At 32.9% G+C, this 25,042-nt stretch overlaps 1 protein-coding gene across 1 annotated transcript; it reads left to right on the top strand.

The window, feature by feature from the left end:
• The first annotated feature begins 9 nt into the window (after nucleotides 1-9).
• On the top strand, nucleotides 10-23,188 carry LOC126744089 (protein FAM13A). Its single transcript, XM_050451437.1, has 6 exons — nucleotides 10-151; nucleotides 19,387-19,647; nucleotides 19,706-19,926; nucleotides 19,977-20,802; nucleotides 20,852-21,067; nucleotides 22,613-23,188. Exons 3-6 carry the CDS (start codon nucleotides 19,706-19,708, stop codon nucleotides 22,970-22,972), a joined length of 1,623 nt encoding a protein of 540 aa, XP_050307394.1. The 5' UTR covers nucleotides 10-151; nucleotides 19,387-19,647; the 3' UTR covers nucleotides 22,973-23,188.
• Nucleotides 23,189-25,042: the final 1,854 nt, after the last annotated feature.

The following is a 25,042-nucleotide window of genomic DNA, read 5'->3' as shown; positions in this document are numbered from 1 at the left end:
AACTTCTTTAATCTGGCTTCCGCCACCCACGTATCGATCAGTTGATATTTCCCAGAATAGAAGCCGCACGTCCGCGGTTTTTCATTGTTTGTTTATCTGGTTTTTTTCCTTGTTTATGTGGCCAATATGAATTGCTTTAGCATGTCTTACGGTAAGTTATTCAGTTTATTATATTATTGATATTATTGGGGCGCTGGAAATACTCTAGTTGAGTTTCCTTACTGACCTATAGAAAACTTATTCTAGTTGAGTGTGTCAAGACTAGTATAGGTGTAATAAAATTACTGTTTTATCGATAAATGCTTCGTAGGGCTTCTCTCTTAATTTATGTTTTTTTTTTCGTAAAAGTTCGTACAAATTTAAGGAAGGTATATGATGAGATATCTAGATTTTGATGCGACGGAATTTGATTCCAGAACATTCTAGTTTTCCGGATGTGATACATTCAACTGGACAATCCCGTATTTTTTAATATCGGAAGCGGTGTAATTCAGTATATGGATTTTTCAATAGCATTTGGATTAATAAAATTTTATTATACAAGATTCCTGAAAACAAATATATATAATACGGTTTTTAAATATTTGAGTAATTCAAATTTTCTTACTTAAATCTTTAAAACTGGTGTTTTAAATTTATTAGAAAAATCATACAATTTCATTACAGGTAGAAGAATTTCAACTATTTTTGAAAGGCCACAAGCTTTTTAATTCCCAATTGCTAGATTTCTAAGTAATAACAGGAAATTTATAGAGATTAACTTCGAATTTTCAAATAGTTACTAAAAATTTTAAGATAACAATTACAAATATCTAGATAATAGTTGAAAATTTCCAGTTAATAAATAATAAATTCTTCTAAATGAAGAAGGAATTTTGGAAAATAAAAGTAAAATACTTCAGATTCTTAATAAAGATAAATAAATATAAATTAATAATTTGCATCATTGTCGAAAAAATTTGTAGAAATTTTGTAGAAAAAGCTAGTAAAATAATTAAAAAAACATACAAAAATCAAACAATAAATATAATAAAATATAAAAACACGTAAGTACATACTATAAATATTTATCAATCTATTTGGTACTAAAACTTTCAAGCGATAAAATACAAAAAAAACCAAGGAATTTACAATTAACCGTATTTGAAATTAAAAAAAATATTTTATACCTCAATATTTTCTTATTTATTAGTATAATAATACAATTATATATATATATATATATATATATATATAATTTCATGACGAAGAGAATGATATAATATTTTTTGCTCATATGGGAATGACGAATATTTGAAGTTCGAAAATGTGTGCTGGAAAGTTGCCATGTTTTTATGCGAGAGGGTGAAAAGAATAGGAAAAGCGGGACAATTCACATGAAAAGAGAGACTTAAAACTAATAAAAAAGAAATTGGGACCGATTACCAAATAGTGTAACGTCTGGCCACCCTGCTGTGGTGTTGGAACATAAAGATTATGCTATTCGTTCTTAAAGGGGTAATTATAAGAGGGCCTTTTAGGAATTCAAGTATGAATAAAGAAGAAAGAATTATTATTTTATATCTTTAAAAAAATTCTTAATAGTGAGTTCTACTACTTAATCCCAGCGAATAACGAACAGCTCCTCTAATTTAAAAATAAGCTAACATTGAGTTGCATAACATGTTCTTCAGATTAGAAGGGCGTATCGGGGTTGTGACTCAAAAAGGGCGTACTACTAAGAAAATATTTATTCATTCATTATTTTTACAAGTACAGACAAATTTACTGCAGAACGTTTAAAAATTGCCAAAATTACATATTGGGTGGAATGCATAAAAAGTAGTAGATGCTAATGATTCGCTAAAAAGTATTTACTTTGTAGCATTTGCTTTTACATAAAAGTATCTACTTCGCCTATGAAGTAAATACTACACTATACGGCCCAACAGAAATACCTACTACTTAAGAGAAAAGTATCTACTAGTGTCGCAGTAAGCGCGTGTCAAAGTTCTCAAAATTGAAAAGACACTTGTCAACACTCGTTTTTCTATTAGTGCGTCTATTAGTATTAAGTGTGTTCGTATAATACTGGTTTAACTATGAGTGATTCTTCAGATTCCAATTCAACAAAAGATCTAGGACAAGATAAAAACGAGTAAGTTTTATTTGTTACTCTACTTGCAAGTTATCAAATTTTATTTGATAAAAAGATGACACCAAAAATTAAAAACGAAAAAGAAGAAGCACTAAAAAAATTAACAACTAGTTTTAATAAAATAATGGGAAAAAACCTAGACACAAAACAAATCTTGAAAAAGTTTAATAAGATGAAAACAAAAGTTAAGAAAATAGTTGACTTAAAAAAACTGGAAATAAAAGAATTGTACTGACGGAATGGCAAAAAAAATTCTACGACTTATGGAATGTAGGAGAAAACCCAGTTCTAGACAGAGTACCAGGTGCATGTCAGGCCGGTGTAAGCAATGAGATTGATGTTTCCTTCCAAACAGTGAATATGACTTCCTCAGTTCTAAATCTGGCTCCAAACAAGTTAAAGTCATGACACCTAAAAGTTCTAAAGCAGCTGATAAGGAGGAGACACTTATTCAACTACAAAAGACCTGTCTACGAAAACAAATTGAAGAGGCTGAAGCCCAAATTTCTGCTTCTCGAGCTCAACAGTCTTCAGCCGAAGCTCAGGAACGGGCCGCGATTGTATTGCTAAATTTTGCCAAAGCTGGTGGGCAGTTAGTTGTCCATTTAATTAGGTAGGACATGTTGGATTATTAACAGGAATATAAAATCTACGTATGAACCCATAATTTAAATATAATATGAGGTGTAGTATCCATTTATTTCTTTTATAGTTTGATATTTTGTCACAAACTTAAAATTGAAATAATTAGTTTATTTAGTGGTTACTTTTTTATACTTAGTTTATTATTGAACATTTCATAAGTTACCTATTTAGTATATAATTATCATAATAATAACTGAAATTATTAGGTATATTAGTTATCATTACGAAATAAAAACTCGGCAACTTCATTTCTGCGCTGTGTACCTTGATTTCGAATTTGTGCTTGATTACCCTCTGACATTAGTTCATTGGGATGCTGAACTTCCATCTCAGATATTTAGCTATATTGTAAAGTACAAATGCACTCATAATATGTTCCGGAATGTTTTCAGTTTTTAGGCGAAAAGTATACTGGAGCATTGGAAAACGCCGTTTTAACAGACCAACGCAGCGCTCTATAACACATCGTTCCTTTACATGGATTAAATTATAATTTTCTTGCATTGGTGTAGTTGGATTTTTATATGGTGTCAATAACCACGGGGCAACACCATATCCTTCATCACCTAATAAAGCTGCTTCGTGCACATTATTATACATAATTCCATGCACTATGGAGTTTCGCCAAATTCGACTATCGTGTACGGAGCCTGGCCAAGATGCATCCACACTTGTAAACATTTCTCGGGCATTACAAGTAGCTTGAACATTTATTGAGCATACCCCTTTTCTGTTCACGTATTCCTCACCGTGAATAGATGGTTTTATTTTTACTTGGGTACAGTCAATAACACCTATAACCCTCTGGGTATTCGCTCACCACGTGCTCCCTCATTAAAAGCAACTGTAAGCAATTCGTTAGTGTTGGGGAACTTTATCCAATTGTTTCTTTTTGAATAAATTGCTTTAGATACCGTGGCTAAGGTTCTGGAAACAGTGCTTTGATTGACGTCTAGATCAATACCAACTCCTTGCTGAAATCCAGGATCTCTGTAAGAAAAGTTATTTAAATTTTTTAAATTACAAAGTTAATTTACTAGAAACACCTAAAGTTCTCAAAAAAACCTCCGTTTTCCGAGTCGGTGACAGGGCTCCACCCCTTGTTTCCACCGGTTCATTATCATCTTGAAGAAAATAATGTCCAAGCCACTCTACATTTTCTCTGTTAAATCTAAAATGCCAAAGCGTGATTAGATGATTGGGATAGAAAAATCTATTAAATATATGGTAAATACCTAAATAATTTTCGATATAAATCGTCATTATTGTATTCTCTTCTTTGTTTGTATACTTTTTGACGATGCACATCCATAAAAACTGCAATTTCTTAGTAAAACACTTTGATTGCTGGGGCCAAAGTTCGTCAAACACCAACTTCATTTAAACTGTAGTAAATACTACTATAACTAGTAGATACTTCCAAAGCATAGCACCTTCTTCTATGTATCGCGTACGTAGTAGTATATGCTACAGAGAGTAGTAAATGATTCATTAGTGTAGTATAAACTTTAGAAATGTAGTACATACTTGAAGCATTAGCATAGACTACTTTTTATGCACTCCACCCATTATGGTAATAAACTGGAGTGTAAGCAATGGAAAACATGAACTATTATGAACTTTCTGATGATGAGTAATAAAAAGAAGTAATCATCATAAGCCTCAGTAAGATATTAAAATATTTTTAGAACTTTTACTGTTCGATTGCCCTTAATTTGCTCAATACATTCCAGCTTAATTGACACTTTATCTCTTATCTCCTGTTAAGAGACTGTTGCTCAGAGTACCTAATATTGAAGAAAGCCCTAGTTGTAAGCACTTATCTTTGGGCAGAAAAAAAAACTGCTTCTATAGGCCAACATCACTGCTATTTCATTATTATTAAGTAGAAGGTTAACTTTTTGGATTGACTTAGATGTTGCTAAGTTGAACTTTTTGGAAACCAATCTGCCTATCAATCTACCTATATGCATGTCCAAACTTAGCAGATAGGCAAGGTGGTATTATGAAGTACAAAAGTACCCCCATCCACTGTCTACTATTTTGCAACCACGAAAGCTTCCTTCTTCCTATTACCCTCTTTTCTCCTTTGATCTTACCTTAAAGGATAAAGCGCTAGAATTCATAGCGTTCTTCTCTCATAATATGTCCTAAGTATGATATTTTTCTAAGTTTTCTACTTCGAAAAGCTCACAATCTTCCATTTATGCTCTTCGAAGGAATTCTTCTCAGACAGCACATCTCGAATGCTTCCAAGTTATTTATGGAACTTGCTTTTAATGCCCAGGACTCCACACCATACACAAGAACTAACCAAACGTAGTTTTAAGTTGAGATTTTTATTTGGAATTTTTTGAGTTTAAGAATGTTGCTCTTGACTGTTCTATTCTTCATCTAATCTCTTGTTCTGGGTCGCAATTTCGGTTCAACATACATACCAGATATTTAAATTGGGTCACTTGCTCAACATTTTTCTCTTTTACCTAAATTTCATTTGTGGAATATCAGTCACATGTCAGTGACTCTCGATCATAAACTTTGTTTTTTTATATTAATTTTCAGGCCTAATCTTGTGCCTGTTTCGTTTATAGGATTTAATAATTTCTGAAGGTTGTTTGAATTATCTGCGAGTATTACATAATCATCTGCATATCTAATATGATATGTTTTTCGTCCACTTTAATGCCTATAGAGTTACCTAAAACCGCCTTATAAAATACTCTTTTGAAGTAGAGATTAAAAAAAATTGGTGATAAAACGCAGCCTTGTCTTACACCCTTTTTTATATCTTTACATTTACTTTTTATATCTTTACCATCTAGACCCAGGTCCTTTAAGATACGATAGTAGTATTCATGTTTAACATTGTCGAAGGCCTTTTCATAATCGATGAAATACGTGAAAATATCCTTTCTTTGGTTTTAACAATTTTGTACCAAGGTTTGTATATTATAAATTGCTTCTCTTGTAACGAAAATATTTTTAAACTTGAATATTTGAAAACTGACTACTGCCGCTAGCTTCTTTGCATTTTTTATAAAGCTTCGTAGACAAAAAGAGCTTCCTGAAATAGCTCATTAGACTTATAACCTACCTTGAATCTTTTTGTATTACACCTGATTTTGATAAAGTTATAAAACTACATTAAAGCCAGTCCTCCGGAATATGTCCCGTATCAATTATGTTATTAAAGAGTTTAGAAATTTTACGTTTGTCATTTTGGAGAAACTTTACCAACATCATTCAACATCAGTGTCTAAAGTTATGGTGTCGAGTTGATGATTTAAGTATTCTGTGTATTCATTCTGTGAGTATCCGTATTTTTGAGCAGTTTTGTGAGCAGCATGTCGAATCTTTTCTTCTTAATTTTTGTTTTAGCTTTAGACAGACGTAGCGGGATGTTAGCCCTAACTAAGTCGTGATTTGATTGGTATTGTAATAACACTCAATCAAGTTCTCGAACCTATGATGTAATCTACTATTTGGTTGCGTACAATGCATTGATCTTTATACAGATATGATCATTCTAACTTCGGCTATAGGAATTATATATCGCGGTAGGTCTAGCAACGTTGTGACAACATACTCGAAGCAGCAGACCCCGCCGAAGCCCGAAACCAAAGATGTAAATAGCCATATAGTGTAGAGGTTCCGGGGTTCATAGGGTACAAGTTTGATTTACCAGAACCAAAGTATTCCAGAGTCAAGAGGCAATGACCCAAACAACCCTTAACCTTAGTAAATAAATTTAGTGTCGGGTCCCTGCCTATCGAAACAAAGTACTCGCCAGCCCGAAAATCGGAGACTTTACTATCAACATAATCAGTCCTATTCATGATTACCAAGCAAGAGCCCTTATCAGCCTTAGTGATTAAAAGATTATGAGTATTTATTTTCTTTTTAAGCGAATTTAAATGATAAGGATGAAAGTTAAGAGAGGGTCCAGACAAAACACTTTGTCTGGACCCTCTGAATTAAGAAAATTAATTATTTTGGCTCTAAGGATGTTTTTATTAGGGACATTGCTAGACTGAATAATATTTTCAGCTTCAACCGCAAGGAGTTCTTTAACGCATTTGTTTATATTTTGTGAAAAATTGAATTTTAGGTTTATATTCAAAATATTTTTATCTTCTGAGGTGAATGCCACATTAGAAAGGTTAAGAAAAGGTTTGTGAAACGAAAAATATTCCTTACCTAGTTCTTATTAAGTCTACGGAAGGTGTTTTTACTGAAAATTTCTGCTTCATCTCTAAACCTATAATCCAACGAAGAGAATTCTACGAAGGTGAGTCTACGGGTTAAAGTAAAATATAAGTATTTAAGCTTTGAGTTCACTATGTTAAGGGTCCTGTAGTGTTGTTTTATCTCTTCTTTGAGCCAAATTATTCTTGCTGCCTTAAGCGCTTTCTCCGTTGATCCTGTGTGAGTGGTGCATTTAATGTTAACAAACTTGGGAGTGACCTTCCACCAACCCATACAAGCTGACTTCTATTAATATTACATATCCTGTTCATTTATTCAAGAGATGTTTCCCTGAACCCGTAGTGCTAAAACTAATTAATTAAGATATTATAATTTACATGGTCAAAAGCTTTAGAGAACTTGTAGAAAATTGGTGTTGCCGAGTGATACTTGTTTAGAAGACAGGGGTATATTCTACTTAAAAGGGAAAACATCGTTAATGCATTTGTTACTTAGGAATTCAAATTATTGGGGAGTAAGTATTTTATACTTAAACATAAAAGAAAGGAGCCCTTTTTAACCAGTCTTAATGATCTAGGTAACGTGAGAAACAGTGGATTGGAAACAATTGGATGATAATTCGAAACTTGCTCTTTATCACCTCTTTTATGCAACGGAATAATAATGCATTGCGGTTTTCAAGCATCTTGGGCAAGCTTTATTTAACAATAACTTATTAATTAAATTCGTACGATGGTTTAGGTGCATATTGGCAGATTTGAAAATATTTTCAGGGTAAGCCTATCTGTTGATGCATCTAAGGTGATCTTTTGTTTCTAATGTAATTTATCGTACTGCAAAGCTCTGCTAATACTATGGGCGTAAAAAAATATAAAATAAATAAGTTCTCATTAGAGAAGTATAAAAGTAGATCATCTAGGAGTTATGGTAGAGTAAGTTGAAGTAGGGATTCAGGTGAAATAGGGATTGAGCCAGACGAAAAAACGTTATTAAAACGTCTCCCTATCGATAATACCTGGTTTGGCCAGCCTTTTATTATAATAAATTTCCGTGGCATTCCTTGGTTCTGTGATACATTTTTTCTGTAAACTCTCTAGGCTAAGAGGAAAGGCTTTAAAAGCAAGGCTAGATACTGACTAAATAAACCTAGAGAAGTCAGTATCGCCATCAGAGGAAGTTCAATGGTTTGACATAAGTACTTAAGGTTGAGAAAATTTTAATCTCCACAAATATGACATAATGTTCGCGTTTCATTTATATTATTGAATTTTATAGAAAGTTCAGTTAGTACTGCTTCATGATGATAAAAATCAAAATTAAAAATAGTATTTCCGGATCAAAGGATGACGCGACATAGTCTATAGTAGTACAACTATGATACAACTATATAATTATAGTTTTAGTTATGCTAGTGTAGAAGAGGTAATTCGCATTAGTAGGTATACCGAAGTAATCGAAAATGAATATATTCTTGGGCAGCACACAAATTAATTATGAGATCCCCACATGAAATTAATTCACTTTTTAAAGGCAGAATATATGTATATTTGCATTAAATGTTCTGTAAATGCAAAAAATATTAAGATTATATTGGATCATATGGTAGGTAATGGAAAATTCAAATACTTTTTGACAATAAATTATTAAACGTCGTTACCACCAAAAAATTGGTGTTAGTGCACATAGTACCTCCACGAGATAAATTACTTCAACTTAATCTAGTTACTACAGTATAATTTTGAAAAAACACAGTAATAAATACAAATATCCAGGTAATGAATGAATATATAATATTGTTATAGTAAAAATATTTTTGTTTGTTTTTTGGTCTAACATTTGAATTTTACCTTCTTGTACTCGACTGAGATTCCTGAGATATTTAGTTTGGATCCATTAAGAAATTAAAATACTTTTGTACGAAATTGATATAAGTTTTTCATCCTACTTGCTTAGAAAATTTTTTTTTAGATGTTTTCCTTTTATGGTTTTTAAATTCGTACCACTTTTATATACAGATAGTAAAAAAAATATGAAAACCAAGACAACTAAATCAATAGATAATTCGTTTTATTAAATCATGACACTAAAATCGAACTTTTCTTTTTTGGGAATAAGAGAGCAAGACGGATATTTACCGCTTGGAAATATTGCCATATTTATATTTTTCTATTAAAAAACAATCAAATAGAAAAATTTAGATAAAGTAAAGAAAATAATTTTAATATTATTTCAATATTAAAATTAACGAATTTATTGATAGATATGGAATATGGAATATTTCTTGTATATTATATCAAAACTCAATAATAATAATAATAATAATAATAAATGTCTTTTATTATTCAAATTCATTACAAACCTGATACAAAAAAAAAACAAAGTACCCGAACCTGGCGCAGTCTAGCCTTATATAGCTACTCCACTGAACCAGATCAGGGTGTATTCGTAGTATATAAACCAACATTATAACAACATGTTATATGTAAAGAAACATTCCCAATTATAATGTAACACAAAAAAAGTTTTCTTTTTCTATAAAAAACAGCAAATTTGATACATATTAAACAGTAAAGAATTGTTTTGAATATTCATAAGAACAATTTCATATTTCCTCCTAAATATAAAATTGTTCAACAAATTCTGCAGGTATTTTATTATAGCACTGAACAGCATTGTAAGAAAACGATCGCTGAAACATAGCACTCCTATGGACCGGCATGGTTAACTTATTTCTGGCTCTAACATTTACCCCGTGTACATTTGCTCTAAACAACAATCTATTCCTTATAGTCGCAGGTGCCTTTGGGCTGCTAATGATTTTTATCAAAAAAGTGAAAAAGTGAAGAATTCTACGATTGTCCATTTTAAGCCAGTTAATTGTTTTAAAATATTGCGAAATATGATCATACTTACGTAAGCCATAAACCAGTCTGATACAGGCATTCTGAATTTTTTGTATGCGCATTTTACAATCATTCTCTAAGCAAAAACCATAAACATAATCACAGTAGTTAAAATAAGAGAGCACTATGGCCTCACATAGGCTGCGTTTAAGACTTAGATTAAGAATATCTCTATTACTATATAAGAGTTTTAGAGCTGCAAACGATTTTCGAAATTTTTTTTTTTAATATGCTTCCTGAATCTCAACTTACTGTCCATCATAATGCCCAAATTTTTGGCAGTTTCAACAACCGAAAGCTTACAGCCCTCCACATGAACATTTATTACATTTTTAATATTTGTAATTTTATTTGTATTTCCAAAAACCATAAAACAAGACTTTGAGGAATTTAATTTTAAATTATGTTTTTTAGATAAATGATTTATTATATTTAAGTCATTGTTTATACCAATCTCCGCTTCTTTAAGATTATCTGGTTTGAAAGTTGTATATATCTGCGTATCATCAGCAAACGCTTGCACCTTACTAACTTTTAAGGACTTAATGTGACAAAATGTGAGCCTGATTAGAATAAGAATTATTTTTAAATATTGTCTGAAATCTATTATTCAAATAAGACTCAATTAACTGTATAGACTCCATTGTAAAGCCATAATATTTAAGCTTAGCTAGTAAAAGGGCATGATTTATTGTATCGAACGCCTTAGAGAAATCTAAAAGTACCAGAACAGTAATCTGTTGCTTATAAATAGCGTCCATTATATCATCCAGTATGTTTTAGAGCTACAGAGGTACCAAAGTTCTCCCTAAAGCCACATTGCGTAGCCGGAATAATGTCATTATCAATAAAATAACAAACCATCTGATGGTAAAGTACCTTTTCAAATATTTTTGAAAGTACTGGAAGTATACTTATAATGCGCAAGTCGTTATAATTTTCTAAGCTAGCAACTTTTGATAGGGGTTTACCAATCGAAATTTTCCATTGATCGGGGAAATATTGAGCTTCTATACAACAATTTATTATGTGGCATATGTACTTATCAATAAAGGGGCTACAATACCTTAACATTTTTGGTAAAATCTGATCCACACCAGTCGCATTAGATTTAATACTATTTAAAATTCTACTTACATCTTCAACAGTCGCAAGATTAAGTGTGAAATGCAGGCTATTATCAAATACACCATTATTATAACACTGAATTTGTTCATCACAATTCGAAGAATTTTGATGCAATGTCAATTCTGTGGCATTTTTTCAGGTCATTGTGTCCAATTTTTAATTTAAGTTTGGTGTTAAATATATCCAATACTTTATTGGGCAGATTTTCGGATTCCTCAGGCTGTAAACCAAAAATACGGATGTTGTCATTGCGCACACCTTGCTCTTGTTGATCTATTTGTTGTCGAAGAGCGGCGTTTTCATTTTGTAACTTTATCAGACCACCTTTAATTTTCTCAATTTCGGCCTTTTGAGTTTTCAATCTATCATCAAAACGTTGTTCAACCATTGTGAGAACTTTTCTGCTATATCAGAGAGGAATTTTTCAGTAAAAACAGCAGCAACAACTGACTTAATTTCACGTAGATCTGTCGACGAAAGAACCATTTTGGCAAGAGACAATAAAAAATAGCAGTGGAGCTGCAGTTCTGTAGTCTACCAACTAAAACTTGGACCACTGAACAAGGGATGCTTAGGCCAACACAGTCTTTTCCAATATACACTTAGGTACTTTAAAAAACTGCACTTTAGAAGCAAAATTCACGGAGCGACCATCACTACTGTTTCACTCGTACGCCATCTTTTTAATTTTAATTTTAATTTTAATAAGATATTCGGATTTGAAATAAACTTGAACATAGAGATTTTAGACTTATTTCCTGTATTGCCTCAAACAGGCCTATAATCTCTTAAGAATAACCCAAGAACACATAAACTAAACAAGAGTATGCTTGAGTATTAACTTTTTTTTGGATTTTGATATCGCACCTAGGTTTGAATGATCTTTTGAAACTTATTGGCTTGAATGTATTTTTGTTTTATTTTATTTCTTGAAATTCGCTACCCAAGTTAGTGTGTATAATGGAATCTTAAAACTAAGTGAGAAATAGGTAAAAATGTGCTTTAAATCGTTCATTTACGTATTATTCTATTAATTGAATTAAATGCTGCAAAGTGTAATTATTTTATTAATAATACTGCATTAAGTAAACTTGAACAAATCACTGGCATTTTGGCATTATCTTCGACTATGAATTCGACAACTCTTAAAGCTTTTTGTGTACATTTAAATTGCTGTTTTTCCACTTTTGTGATATATCCTAAAGCACAAAAATTATTAACTTTGATTAAACCTGCCTCCAAAAAAGCTTTGATTTAGTATATAAATATTTATGTACAATTAAAAAATTAAAAAGACAATTTCCAAATTGCAGGAAAATCAGGAATTATAAAAGGAGCTTTGGTGAAAAAATTCAAAAAAGTGATAGATTTGTATGGATCTTATGATGGGTCTAAAGTCCTCAACGATACCTCTCAAGCTTTTATCGGCTTGAATGTTGTTTTGTTACATTTTTTAAAATTCGCTTCTCAACTTAGTGTGTATAATAAAATCTTAGAACAAATTGAGAAATAGGTAAAAGTGCTTTCAACCCTACGTATACGCGGAAATGAAGAATTAAATTTTGTTCGCGGAAATTATAAAACAAATAAAAATTATTTCGAGAAGGAACGATATTGTGCCAGGATAAATAGTGACAACAAGACTAAAAAGATATTCAATTTTTTAACCTTAACATACGTAGGTAACTAAGTTTTACATTATTAGTTTTAAAACATAAAATAAAATACCATGAAATTTCATATATACTCACATATGTTTTATATATAACATCCCCAAAGGACTTAGTCTTTCTTATTTATTTATTTAAGTACAAGGCTCTCCTACAGATAGACTAAGCAATTCAATAACAGGAAAGCACAAAGTATCTTATGAATTTAAACAATACAAGAATGCGCTTTGCCAAACATTACGTTTTTGCCAAACCTAACAAATATACCAAGCAATATAAACCTAACTAACTTATTTAATAGTATCTCTTATAAACAATAAAGAAGCATATATACATATGAATAATGACAATAGGAAAAAAAGGACAATATTTATCGTTCTTTGCGAAATTAGGTAGAATTTTTTAAGTATCGCTTAAATGAAGCCATACTGAAGAAAAATATATCATTATTGAAATTAGTTTCTTGAAAATTATTAAAACTATGGGCGCATCTGAACAATGAAGAGTTAGACAAATAGTTTGAAGAATATCTTGAGATGCTAAAGGTCGATTTATTATGCAAAATATAAGGATTAACGTTGATATGTTCATTTTCCACACAGAAAGGGCAGTCTATTAAATTATTAATAATTTTATAAGTTTGATTACTAAAACCCTTTGTAATTCGAGATATAAAACCGAGATTTTTAGAGCTTTCTGAACAATGTTTTCTATATGAACGTCGAAGAGCAGTCTGGAATCCAACGTCACACCTAAATCCTTAATAAACTCTACATACTTCAAGATAGTGCCTCCGAGATAGACAACACATTTGTTTTGTGTCTGAGATGATTTTTTGCTAAAAAGTATATAATGACATTTATTTTAAATTTTTTTACATTTTATTTTTCTTTTCTCCTCGAGTTAGCCTTGCGCGCACTATAAACTTTAGTTTACTAAGTAAGGTAAAGTGTAACATACGAAAGTAAGCGTATTATACACTAAACTGTTGAGTCAACTTTTTTCTTTTTGGATCTTGTCACAAACCGGCATCCGACCAAACTGCAGACCTACAGGTCTAAAATATAGGATTTGCATGTTATTGCGCGCACTAGACAACAGAACGTAGTCCAGATCACTGTTGATTCAATGAAGAGCGTTAGTGATGTTTTCGGCACTTACTGGATCGTGATGGAACCCGAATGGACCGAGAAATGTATTATGCTTATAGAAGAAAGACCCCCAGTGTCTTCCTTTTTTCAAAATTGCAGCCTTCAGTGCTTTTCTTGTCCAGTGAATAACTTGCACTGCAATAGTTGTTGTACTTGCATCGTAGTTCGTCAACACTTCCAACGCTCATTCTCTAAAAGCTGAAAAACATTTTTAGGGTACGACCCTAAATTCTCGTACAGATTGTGAAATTGACCCTTTAGTAACCATTGTCTAGTAATGGGATGAACCCAGTATTTTCTAGTTGGTTTTTTTTTACGATTCCTTATCACTAATAACCAACCCAACCCAACCCAAGCTACCTCTACCAAATCCATTTTTGAAATGACGAATATTATTTGTATACTATATTATGAACGGTTTAGTTTATAGTGCGCGCTTGAATCGTTTCTTTATCGATCACGATTAAAAAATATTTCAATTATGTATGCCCATTAATCCCTTGTTTTTTCAAATGTTTGGGTAGATGAAGATGTGAGTAGATAGTGGTGATTTGGGTAGATAGAATTAAAACAAATTCCAAGAATAATAAGGATTTTAAAATATAATGATTAATAAATTTTACGTCTAGTGCCATGGCTTCTTGGCTCCTTGGGACGAGCAGTCACTGGGATCAGTATGTACCGTTTATTTATAAATTGTGGATTAAATTATCTTTTGTATTTATTAACATTTTTCTGTTGGTGGGCAATCTTGCATATTGAAAATAACTTTCTTGCAATATTTTCATCAATTCATGCAAATCTATTTAGCAGAACTAAGTGCAAGTTGCAAAAAGTTGTTTAATAACTTATAAGACTAGAAAGAAGCCTTTGTTCCTAAATATTGAATATACTTTTATTTTTTGTCGAATATTCTCTTTCCTAGTTTGTCTGTATAATAGAACTTAATATAAGAATATATTATAATTTGTCTTCAAATATTCGTGAAATTATGAATTTTGCAAAAGCGTATTCAGTTTCAATTGAAGTAATCTATGAAGCAAGTTTCAAAGTCATTAAGTAAAAATAATTACGATGTTAATGTGAATGGACGTTCTAAGAGCCTTACTACCTAAGTTCCATTACCTTATTTTGTAGAAAAATTAATAAAACATAAACTGGGCGTAGTAAGGAGAAGTGCAAAGGGTTGTAATGTTGTGTAAACCTGCAGAAGTAGTAGTATCCAGAGATCAATTCAGGTATCTCTTTTGTACATTGTTTATACAAATACGCTATATATCTCGCTGATAACACTGTTCTCAATACTGTTGACATATATCTGGTATTTAGAAAAAAGACTGAAGAGGTACATTTTCCTGGAGTATAAGGCTGTGAAAGGTTGGTTAGCAAACCATCTGCTTTAAACATATCAAGGACGTAATCCGCTCTTTTAGGCACCAGAACTGATTATGGGATTTTAATCAGTTATAATGATGAAGAGCTTGATTCCTTAGAAAAAGCTCTCTAGGGTATAAAACTCTTCATCATTATAACTGAGTGTGTTATTGGTGCCTTCTGCGCCTTACATCCAGTCTAAGCTAAACTAGATGACAAAATTAGGCTATACGCTATCAAATAATTTTCTTGGGCAGTTTATTTAATAAATATACAATTTGTGTTATGCAGAAGAGGTTCATTTGCAATCTTTTATATGAGTGGCAGAAAAGACTCAGTGGCCCTTTTTTGCTATTTGAATTTGATTAAATTGCAATTTAATTATGATTAAATAAAATAAGTCTTGAGGTCGAGACCGTTGTGTGTTTTTTCCGCCTCTTTAAAACATAAGTGTGTTTTAAAGAAATATCAACTAAGTGAAGCACAAATTTAGTGAATAACAATGACAACTAGAAGTATCTTCAGTTTTAAATTTAAATGATCTTGATCTCTTGAAAACCAATATTTTTGGTCTTGGGCATTCCACGTTCATATCCAAGTATGTAGCTGTTACTGAGACTAAACTATTGGTATAATTGTGACTACTATAGCTATTTTTTATTTACGAAAACTTTTGTAGATAAATTGTGCAGCTTGTGATATTGGTCTACAAAAGTAAAGACTATACACATCTGCATTTATTTTTTTCATTCCAAAGAAAATCAAAATAATAGAAAAAAAATTATTCCTAATGCAAGTGGATGAAAAGCAGGAGAAATAGGGATCATACTTACTGATGCATTTTTCTATAATGGTAGATGGAAAAGACCACCGAGAAATTTGGAAAAAAAGGAGAGAAAGGATATCACCGACTTTAACGTACTGATTAGCTCTGATGAAGAAATCAATAAGCTGAAACATGTGTCAACAACCGGTCTGAAATCATTACACCTGTGAGACTTTTATCGGCATAAATATTTTTTTTTATCAATTTTTTTGAAATGCGCTGTGTGTATAATAGAAGCTTAAAACTAGGTAAGAAGTAGCTTAAAATGTGGTTTTAACCTTTCATTTACGTAATAGTTTATTATTTGACTTAAATTCTGCTAAGTGTAATTATTTTAATAAGAAAGAATACTATATTGAGTAGATTTCATCACATTGAATGAATGAAAAATTGGTTCCTGGCCTAATTAAATTATCGTTTGCTGTTAAAAGCCCTTCAACTGAACCAGATTAGTACAAAAACCATATACAGATCGTGTTATCGTGAGCTACGTATTACCCAAAATAATGGCAACACCGCTTGGTTGCGGCTTGCAGGCGGCGGAATTTTTCGTTTTTATTTTTTGAACCGGGAGTCAGCAGACCTCACTTTGCTGTGTTACTGCAAGTTGCATTAATTATTTTTGAGCGTTATTTTCATGTTTTTCTCACTATGGCTGTTTATACCCCTTCCGAAAGAGTTCAACTAATTAAATGGTTGTATGGAGGCAATTCGGCAGTACAATGTAGAGATTTGTTTGCAGTGACATTTAAGAATAGACCGATGCCTTGTGCAAAAACGGTTTTAAATGTGGTTACAAAAATTGAGACATCTCTTTGTCTTCAAGGTTGTAAAAAATGCCACACAAAACGTCAAGAACCACCTGTTAAAGTGGTCCAGGATATAGAATGGCGGGAAAAATTGGTTTGCAGTACCCTAGAACTTGATTCGACACGGTCCACTAGAAGTGTTGGAGAGGAACTGGGAATGAGCAATAAAGCTGTTGCTCGTATCTGGAAAAAATATGGGTAAAAATTTTTCAAGTATTTAAAAACTCAGGAAATATTTCCTGAAGACCAGTGGCGAAGAATGGAATTTTTTGAAACCATGATGGAAAAGGCAATTGAAAACGAATATTTTTTTAAAATATTTTGTTTTCTGATGAATCTTCTTTTCCATTACATGGCAAACACAATTCTTCCATTGTTCGTTATTAATCTCAGGAAAACGAGCACAGAAGTTTTCAGTTTTGTACTCAGTATCCTCAGAAATTGAATGTTTGGGCAGGTATTTTGGGCGACAATGTTATAGGGCCATTTTTTATTGATGGCACTTTAAACGCCCAAAAGTACCTTGAGTTGCTGCAAAACTAAGTTCTTCCTGCCATTCAAATCCTACCTGATGTAGACCTGGGATCGGTTTATTTTCAGCAAGATAGCTGTCCTGCTTATAACGCGGCTAGGGTAAAAGAATTATTAACAAATACTTTTCCTAACCGCCTTATTAGTGGGACTGGCGATATTAAATGACCTCCTAGATCTCCAGATTTGTCTCCAAATGACTTTTATCTATGGGGTTACCTTAAGCAGACCATTTACAAGCATGAATTTAGTAGGCCAACAAATTTAGAGGAGTTGCGAAATAAAATTGTCGAAGGTGCCAATTCCATTTTACCTAAAACTCTTTTGGAGGTGCGAAATAGCTTTTACGATAGATTAAGTTTTTGTTTAGCGAAAGAAGGTGGTTTATTTGAGCCTTTATTTAAAAAATGATATGTTGTTAAGTTTGTTTATTAGAGTTTTATTTCTGATTTTTTATTATATTTTTATTAAAGTTAATATTTTATTTTTTTATTAGAATAACGCTTTAATTTTCATTATGCAAAATACAGCATATTAAACATTTAAAGATTACAATTCTATGCGGGTTTTACACATTGTCATGTCTGTAAAACGCGCATTAGGATAAATATTTTAAAAATGCCTGGATTTGCGTAATATTTTGGGACATTTTGTCGCCAAACGACGCAGCTCCCACGAAAGTCAGACGTTTACTAATCTCGTTCTCGGGCCGGCCGGAGCGGTGCTCTGTCGCAGGCACTCGTACACGCGCGACGTTGCAAAATTTCGCCTCTATGGCGGTTTCTTATAAGTAACGAACGAAAACACGATCTGTGTACCACAGAGTTAGACACTGTGTTATATTGAAAGCTTTAAATTATCTAGATGTATCACTATATCTTATATAGTTAACTCTGTAAATTGTAAAAGGCTTTTTCATCCCTTCTTTGCTTGTGCTAACTAGGGAAAACGGTTTTATAATCGAGAGAATAGTCCTATTTGTCAATGTAATTTTTTTTTCTCTTTGTAATTTTTATTGACCTATAAAACTGTACATTTTGACAAATAAACCATTTTTGATTTGATTGATTTGATTTGAACTAAATCTTATAATATTTAGAAGTACGTCAGAAGTCGCACAGAGATCAAATCTTTGTCCTTTAATCTGGTAAGCTTCCATTTCATCCCAACAGCATTTGAAGATAATTTTAAAAGCACGGCCAAAGCAATTAATTCAATTCAAGATCCTGAAACACTGCAGAGTGACTTCTGTAGTATGGTCAATAGGTGTAATGCTAACTCTTTTAACGTTAATTCCCAAGCGCATCTTTTACCATCAATAGGAATATCTTTCAATATGATTATAGCTATAATAACATCAGAATAAAAAGAGTTGAGCTATAAAGGGAACTCTAAGTGATATTCGATATAAATTTTATCTTTAGCAGTCATATATTAGGTAAAGCTGTGTGGTGTCAGGGTTTATTGCTAAGAGTACAAAAAATGTAGACATAGATTTATTGCCCTAATATTAGAATATAATTCTATTAATTAAACACCATATTAAGACATTTAAATTCTAACTATTAAAGGGTTTAAAAAAAGTTTTTAATTTACCTCTTTCTTAGAAGATATCACTTTTATTAATCCAGGGGTTGTAGTCATAACTAATATGAATAGTTTGTTGAAGAGAGCTGTAGTGAAAATAGAACCAGTTCTAGAAAAAAAAAACTTTTGTGGGTTTTCCTAGAACTAGAATTTGAACAAGAATTAAATACAGGTCGCATCCCTATTTGTGACTTTCCTGGTATGTTTTGGGAAAAAATGCTCGGACAAATAAATTTTTATTTCTAGGGGGTTTAAAGCAGTTTGTTCGGTTTAAAGCCGTACCAATCTATTATTTTCTACATATGTGGTGATAAAAAAATACATAATATTAAGCGCTGGAATCCTTCTTTTATCTATTATATAATTAATTTTATATTAACTTAAATCCAAACACTTAAGCCAAAAATATTCTTTTTCAGATTGCTAAAAGCTCTCCCTCGTAAGAGGCTTCAAAGTTGCGAAAGGCGACCTCACAAGCCCTATGCTAAAACTGCGGCTCGTTTCCACACATTTCCTGAAGCAGCCGTAGAATGTGTCGAGATCGAGATATGGTTTTTTAATCCGTTTACCATAAGTCTAATTCATCATCCATTTTCAAATCAAATAATCACTTCATTTATTTATATATAAAAAAACATAATAGGCGTTCATTCCATTTGGCTTATTTTATCATTGAAAATGTAAGTGTTGTTTCCAAACCTTTGCGAAAAAAATATTTTTTAATCTCGCTTTTTTTAGATGAAAAGTTGCGTTCTAAACGAAGAAGAGCCGCAAAAATTTGTGGCTAAGATTAAGTATGACCATCGCATATGCAAAGTGAAAAAAATCTCTTTGCCTGCCGGTACGAAGGCTTCATCTCAGCCTAGTTTTGATGAAGCAAAGGCCAGTTGTAAGGCGAGAAAACGAAAGGAGAGACAAGAAAGTTTAAGCTCACAGGACCAAGATAGGAAGCTAATAAGGTAAAATATTTGCCCCAATAAATAAGTATCTTATAATTAACCTATTTTAGGTCTAATTCCGAAGAGCGTCCAGTAATAACTGAAGACAAAAACACCAGTATTCGTCGTGTATCTAGCTCTGGAGACTTCCCGAAATCCCCTTTTCATGAAAAATCAAAATCCCCCAGCAGAAAATACGAATATTCAGATAAAGCGTCGAAATATGATGATCATGAATATGAAAAGAAACGTTCGCATGAGCGATTTGCTCGTACGCATAACTATAGGAATAAAAAATTTACAGTCAGGAGATATAAGCAAAAATGCACTTCTAAAGGCAGGAGCAAAGGAGATGAAAAAATTGTGAACAGTACAACAGATCAAACTGACCTTCCAGAAGCGGAAAATATTACCAGCCCTAATTACATTGTATCTCCAGAACTTGATTTTGCCAGTTTAATAGAGTCTTCTGAGCCCCTTTTATCCAGACCAGCGCAGCAAATCAATGAAACAATTCCAAGTAGAGCATTGATCTATAGTCAAAGAGACTCGGACATAGCTACGCATATGATACATTTGGATCCTGATGTTCCCAAGAAGTTTTTACAGAATCCTTTTGATGAGCGCATCCAAAAGTTGAGTAAACAAATAAGCAGCTGCAAGAAGAAAATCGGGATCAGAGAGAAAGAGTTTGAGATAAAAACTGGGTCGAAACCAACCGAATTTGATCGAATAAAAGATGAAGGTTTAAGGAAGTTGTACATTGAATTGAACAAATTAAAAAATGAACATCGACAACTAACGGAAATCGTCGCATCTGGAGGTGGAGGGTTAAAGGTGACTGCGCAGAAAATTTCACCAGCCACTTTGGAGGAAACAGTAAAAGAAATTGAGAAGGTGAGCATACGATTCTCTCAAGTGTACATTTTTAAATATTTTTGTTTAGAAATTAACGGCCAAACGTGACTCAGGCAATAGGAATCTCTGTCTGGAAGAAATGACCGCAGAACAGCTCATCGAGGAAAAAATTGCCACCCAGAAAGCACTGTTGTTTTTGGAAAGTGTTCATGGTCGGCCGCAGAGTAAGCAGGATAGGGATATAGTGCGACCATTTTATGATAGATACAGGATGTTGAAGAGGATGGTGGCTAAAGTATCTAGTGTAAGTAGCTTCACAATACCAATGAATATAGAGTGCATCCCAAAAGTTATGTCTAAATTGATTTAAAATTCAGGGGTGTGTTCGAAAAAAAAATGCTCGGACCCGTCGATTTTTATTTCAAGTTGCGCATTTTTATACGTAAAGTTTGTATATACAGGGTTGCTCAAAAATAAATTACGACCATCAACTTAATTTTTTCAAATGAAAGCACCTTTTTTTTATTTTATCTTTGAATTTCGCATGGAATTGTACGTATGTTTCATGCATCATGTCCTATACGTAAAGTCAACAGTTATCGAAAAAAAGACGATTCATGTAATAAATAAAAAAAGAACAAAAATTAAGTTAAATGTTCAAAATGGTTGCCATTCACGGCTTGACAATATCCAAGGCGATCAATAAACTCTCGTTGCACGTTTTCAATCATTTCCAGAGTTATGGCGCGCACTTCTCTGCGAATTCTCTCTTTCAAGTCGGCTTGATTATTTGGCCTATTAACAAATACCTTCGACTTGAGGTATCCCCATAAAAAAAGTCCATTGGTGTTAGGTCAGGCGATCTAGCAGGCCATTCGATGGGTCCTCTCCTTCCTATCTACCGATTGGGAAAGGTTTCATCCAAAATGTACGCACAGTGGCAGCATAGTGCGAAGGAGCGCCATCTTCCTGGAAAATTAGTTCTTCGTCAGGATAGTCTGGGTCCAATGGATTTGGAAATAAAGCTAGTAATGCTGGAACTAATTCAAATTGGATAAAATCGAGATACACTTGTCCCGTTAAAGTCTGTTCAAAGAAAAAGGGACCTATTACTCTTCCGCGCACTATTCCACACCACACATTTAGTTTTGAGGGTACTGGGTGTTTACCTCCATTATCCAGTGCGGATTTTCTGTTGCCCAATATCGACAATTTTGTCTGTTCACACTACCATTCAAACAGAATGTGGCTTCATCGAAAAAAATAATATTTGTTACTAAATTATTATTTAGATTGCACATGTTTTGTAAGCGTTCACAAAACTCATTTCGCCTATCGAAATCGTCATCAAATATCTCTTGCACAGGAATAACTTTGTAGGGGTGATATTTGTGCTTTTTAACTATTCGGTGAACTGTAGATTTCGCCATGTGTAAATTTGCCCCAATTTGCGTCAGAGGAGTGCATGGATTTTCTTCCAAAGAAAGCAAGACGTCAAGTTGTTCATTTTCATCTCGAGCAGGACGACCAGATTTTTTACAGAAAACAAAATCATTAACGTCTCAAGAAACATACCAGAAACATTCAAAAACTGGTAGAATTTTGGTAATATATTTCCTGTACGATCTGTCCTAGGAAAGCCGTCTCAAAAATAAAACATCAGTTTTTAAAATAGGATTAAAGTTTGTTCTGTTACAAGGCAAAAAAAAACATTTTTTTGTTTTTCAAATGACTGAGTCCTTATTGTAAACAGCATCCTGATTAATTTCTCACCCAAAAAATTATTAACATTTTTACTTAAAGTTGCATTATTTATGATGATTTATATAATAGGAATTTAATTTTTCAGGCTGGCACTAATAGTGAGCTAGCAACAATCCACGAAAATGAAGCAATGCATTTCGTAACACCCAATTCCTCGTCCAACGAAACTGAATCAGAAAAAACCGAAACACCAATAGCCGTTGAAAACGACCATCTTTTAGAAAACCTGCACTCATTAAGCAAATCAGAGTTAGAGAAGGAGTTCAAGATAACCTCAGATACAAAAAGGAGCCTGAAAAAGAAAATAAAGGAGTTTGAAATGGATGAAAGGGTCCATGGAGTTTTAACTAAATCAGACAAGAAACCGATGGAAGAATTTTATATCGCTTATAAAAAAGTGAAGAGCCGTTTAAAGTTATTGGAGGCTCTTCTTGCCAAATGTTAATTTATTGGCGCACATAATTTTATATGTTGTTTGTCGATTTATAGAGGTTTATTATATAAAATGTATGCTAAGTAGAATATATAGATGTAGTCATAATGTCATTATTAACGTCCTGACTTCCAAAGTTTCAGAGACAATATATATGAATGAGTATTTTGTAGTTGCTGGTCTGTCTTACTTCCGAAATAAATATTGTCTAGGCATTATTAAAAAAAATATTTAATTTCCCTAAAATTTCTATAATTTTGTTTTTAAAAGTTCTGGGAGTTTTTGTTAACGCACTAGTAGTAGTAGTAGCAGTAGTCATAATAATTGATGGAGTAAGAAGTGTGATATGCTTACCAATTTCTATTTATCAACTTACTATCCTTACATTGCTTTTGATTTTCGCTGCGATAGGTAGGGGAGACCGGGGCAGGTTGTAACAATTTATGGTTTAATTTTATTGTAGCAAAAACTTTTTGTCTTACAAATTTCGTATTTTCCTACTATATTCTACAAACCTTTATAAATGTTATAAGAGACTTAATTCTTTATTTACTATAGTATTAGTTTAAAAGTGTCAAAAATAAAGCAGGCATGATTTTGGTACAATTTACCCCGTCTGAGTCACAGTGATGACATATATAGAATCAGAGATCACAGGGAGTGCACTCGTGTGCCCACTGCTTACATGTTTTGCATTGAATCCACCCTTCTTCTGGTTCCTGCTATTAGAAAGTTTCTCGCAGCAAACAATGCAAATTGTATCGTTTTCATCAGATTCATCGTCAGAAGACTGAAGAACCTTTCTTTTGGCTTCTTTAACCTTTGGCGCCAATGCTTTCCCTTTTTTTACAAGCTTTGCTTTAGTTTCTGACTTTAAAGCCCCCAGTTCGGGCGTATCAGTTAAAACAACAGACTTTCGTTTTTTCCGGCCTCTAGTTGTTTGTTTTTTTGGCGCAGACTTTGGAAATGGTCTCACTGCTGCTAGAGAAAAATTCAGCATCGAAGTAATTTCACAGGAAACGTGATTAGATGGTACAGCATAAGAGGTAGAAGGCAAGTCTTCAATTGCAGGTGTTAAACCAGCCAGATGAAGAGCTTGATTCGGAGGATTAGTGGATAAAGAACTTTGATTTCCTAAGGCACAACCATCATCAGGTACGGGCGGGACATCAGGTGGTACTTCTTCATGTTGACGGTCTTCTTGTACGCACGGTCGATCAGTTTCCCCAAAAATGTTTCTGTTAAATGGTTCAATTCCAGTACATTGAAATCCTTTGGTAATGTTATTTTGTGAAAGTGCTAAAGGAAGTGCCTCACGAGCAAGTCCTGGAATATCATATATTGTCATAGATTTTCCAGGATGATTACGTATTCAGGAGTCTTGTTGGGATGTCATATGTTTTTTTAAGGGACCATAAACTGATCGCTCAAGAGGCTGGAGGCGATGGGAACAATGAGGTAGAAATGATAATAACACAACTCCATTTTTTCTTGCAAATTTAGCAGTTGCCACGTGAGATTCATGGTTATCCAGTAGTAGTAGGATGGGTTTTTCGGTAGAAGGCCAAACATGTGAAATAAAGTGCTGAATAAATATAAAAAAGTCATCAACAGTCACCCAACCTGATCCATTGCCGGCTGCAATGCACCCTGGCGGACCATCTCGAATAAAGTGATCCTGAAAGCGCTTTCGAGGAAATAGAAACATCGGCGGGACGTGGTTACCAGTAGCGCTTACTGCAATGCATAGAGTTACTAGAACCCCTCTTTCACTGGATGTTATACCCCCAACTTGTTGTAGGGATAACATCCTTGTAACTTTTCTTAGCCTTTAAACTGTAATCAGCCCAGTTTCATCCAGATTCCATATGTCAGATGGAGTAAATTGAAATCTGTCCCAGACATTAGCAAGTTTGTCATAAAACAAATCAACATTTATCTTATTAAAGTTTGTCACACGTCCAATACTGGTTGCCTCGGGAACTCGAATGGATAAATTAGGATGTCTTTTAAGAAAATTCGTTAGCCAATCTTCGCCCGCTGTCTTTTTTTTAGACCATGACTCAGGCATTTTAACTTTAA

The sequence above is a fragment of the Anthonomus grandis genome, chromosome 13, assembly GCF_022605725.1.
Source record: "Anthonomus grandis grandis chromosome 13, icAntGran1.3, whole genome shotgun sequence".
In the NCBI taxonomy this organism is placed as follows: domain Eukaryota; kingdom Metazoa; phylum Arthropoda; class Insecta; order Coleoptera; family Curculionidae; genus Anthonomus; species Anthonomus grandis.
The sequence above is the reverse complement of the archived record's forward strand: the minus strand, read 5'-3'. Positions and strand labels throughout refer to the sequence as shown.

Coding starts and splice junctions, on each gene's coding strand:
- LOC126744089 (XM_050451437.1), top strand. CDS start 19,706: ATGAAAAGTTGCGTTCTAAACGAAGAAGAGCCGCAAAAATTTGTGGCT. Junction 19,927..19,976: donor CAAGATAGGAAGCTAATAAG/GTAAAATATTTG, acceptor AACCTATTTTAG/GTCTAATTCCGAAGAGCGTC. Junction 21,068..22,612: donor TGGTGGCTAAAGTATCTAGT/GTAAGTAGCTTC, acceptor TTAATTTTTCAG/GCTGGCACTAATAGTGAGCT.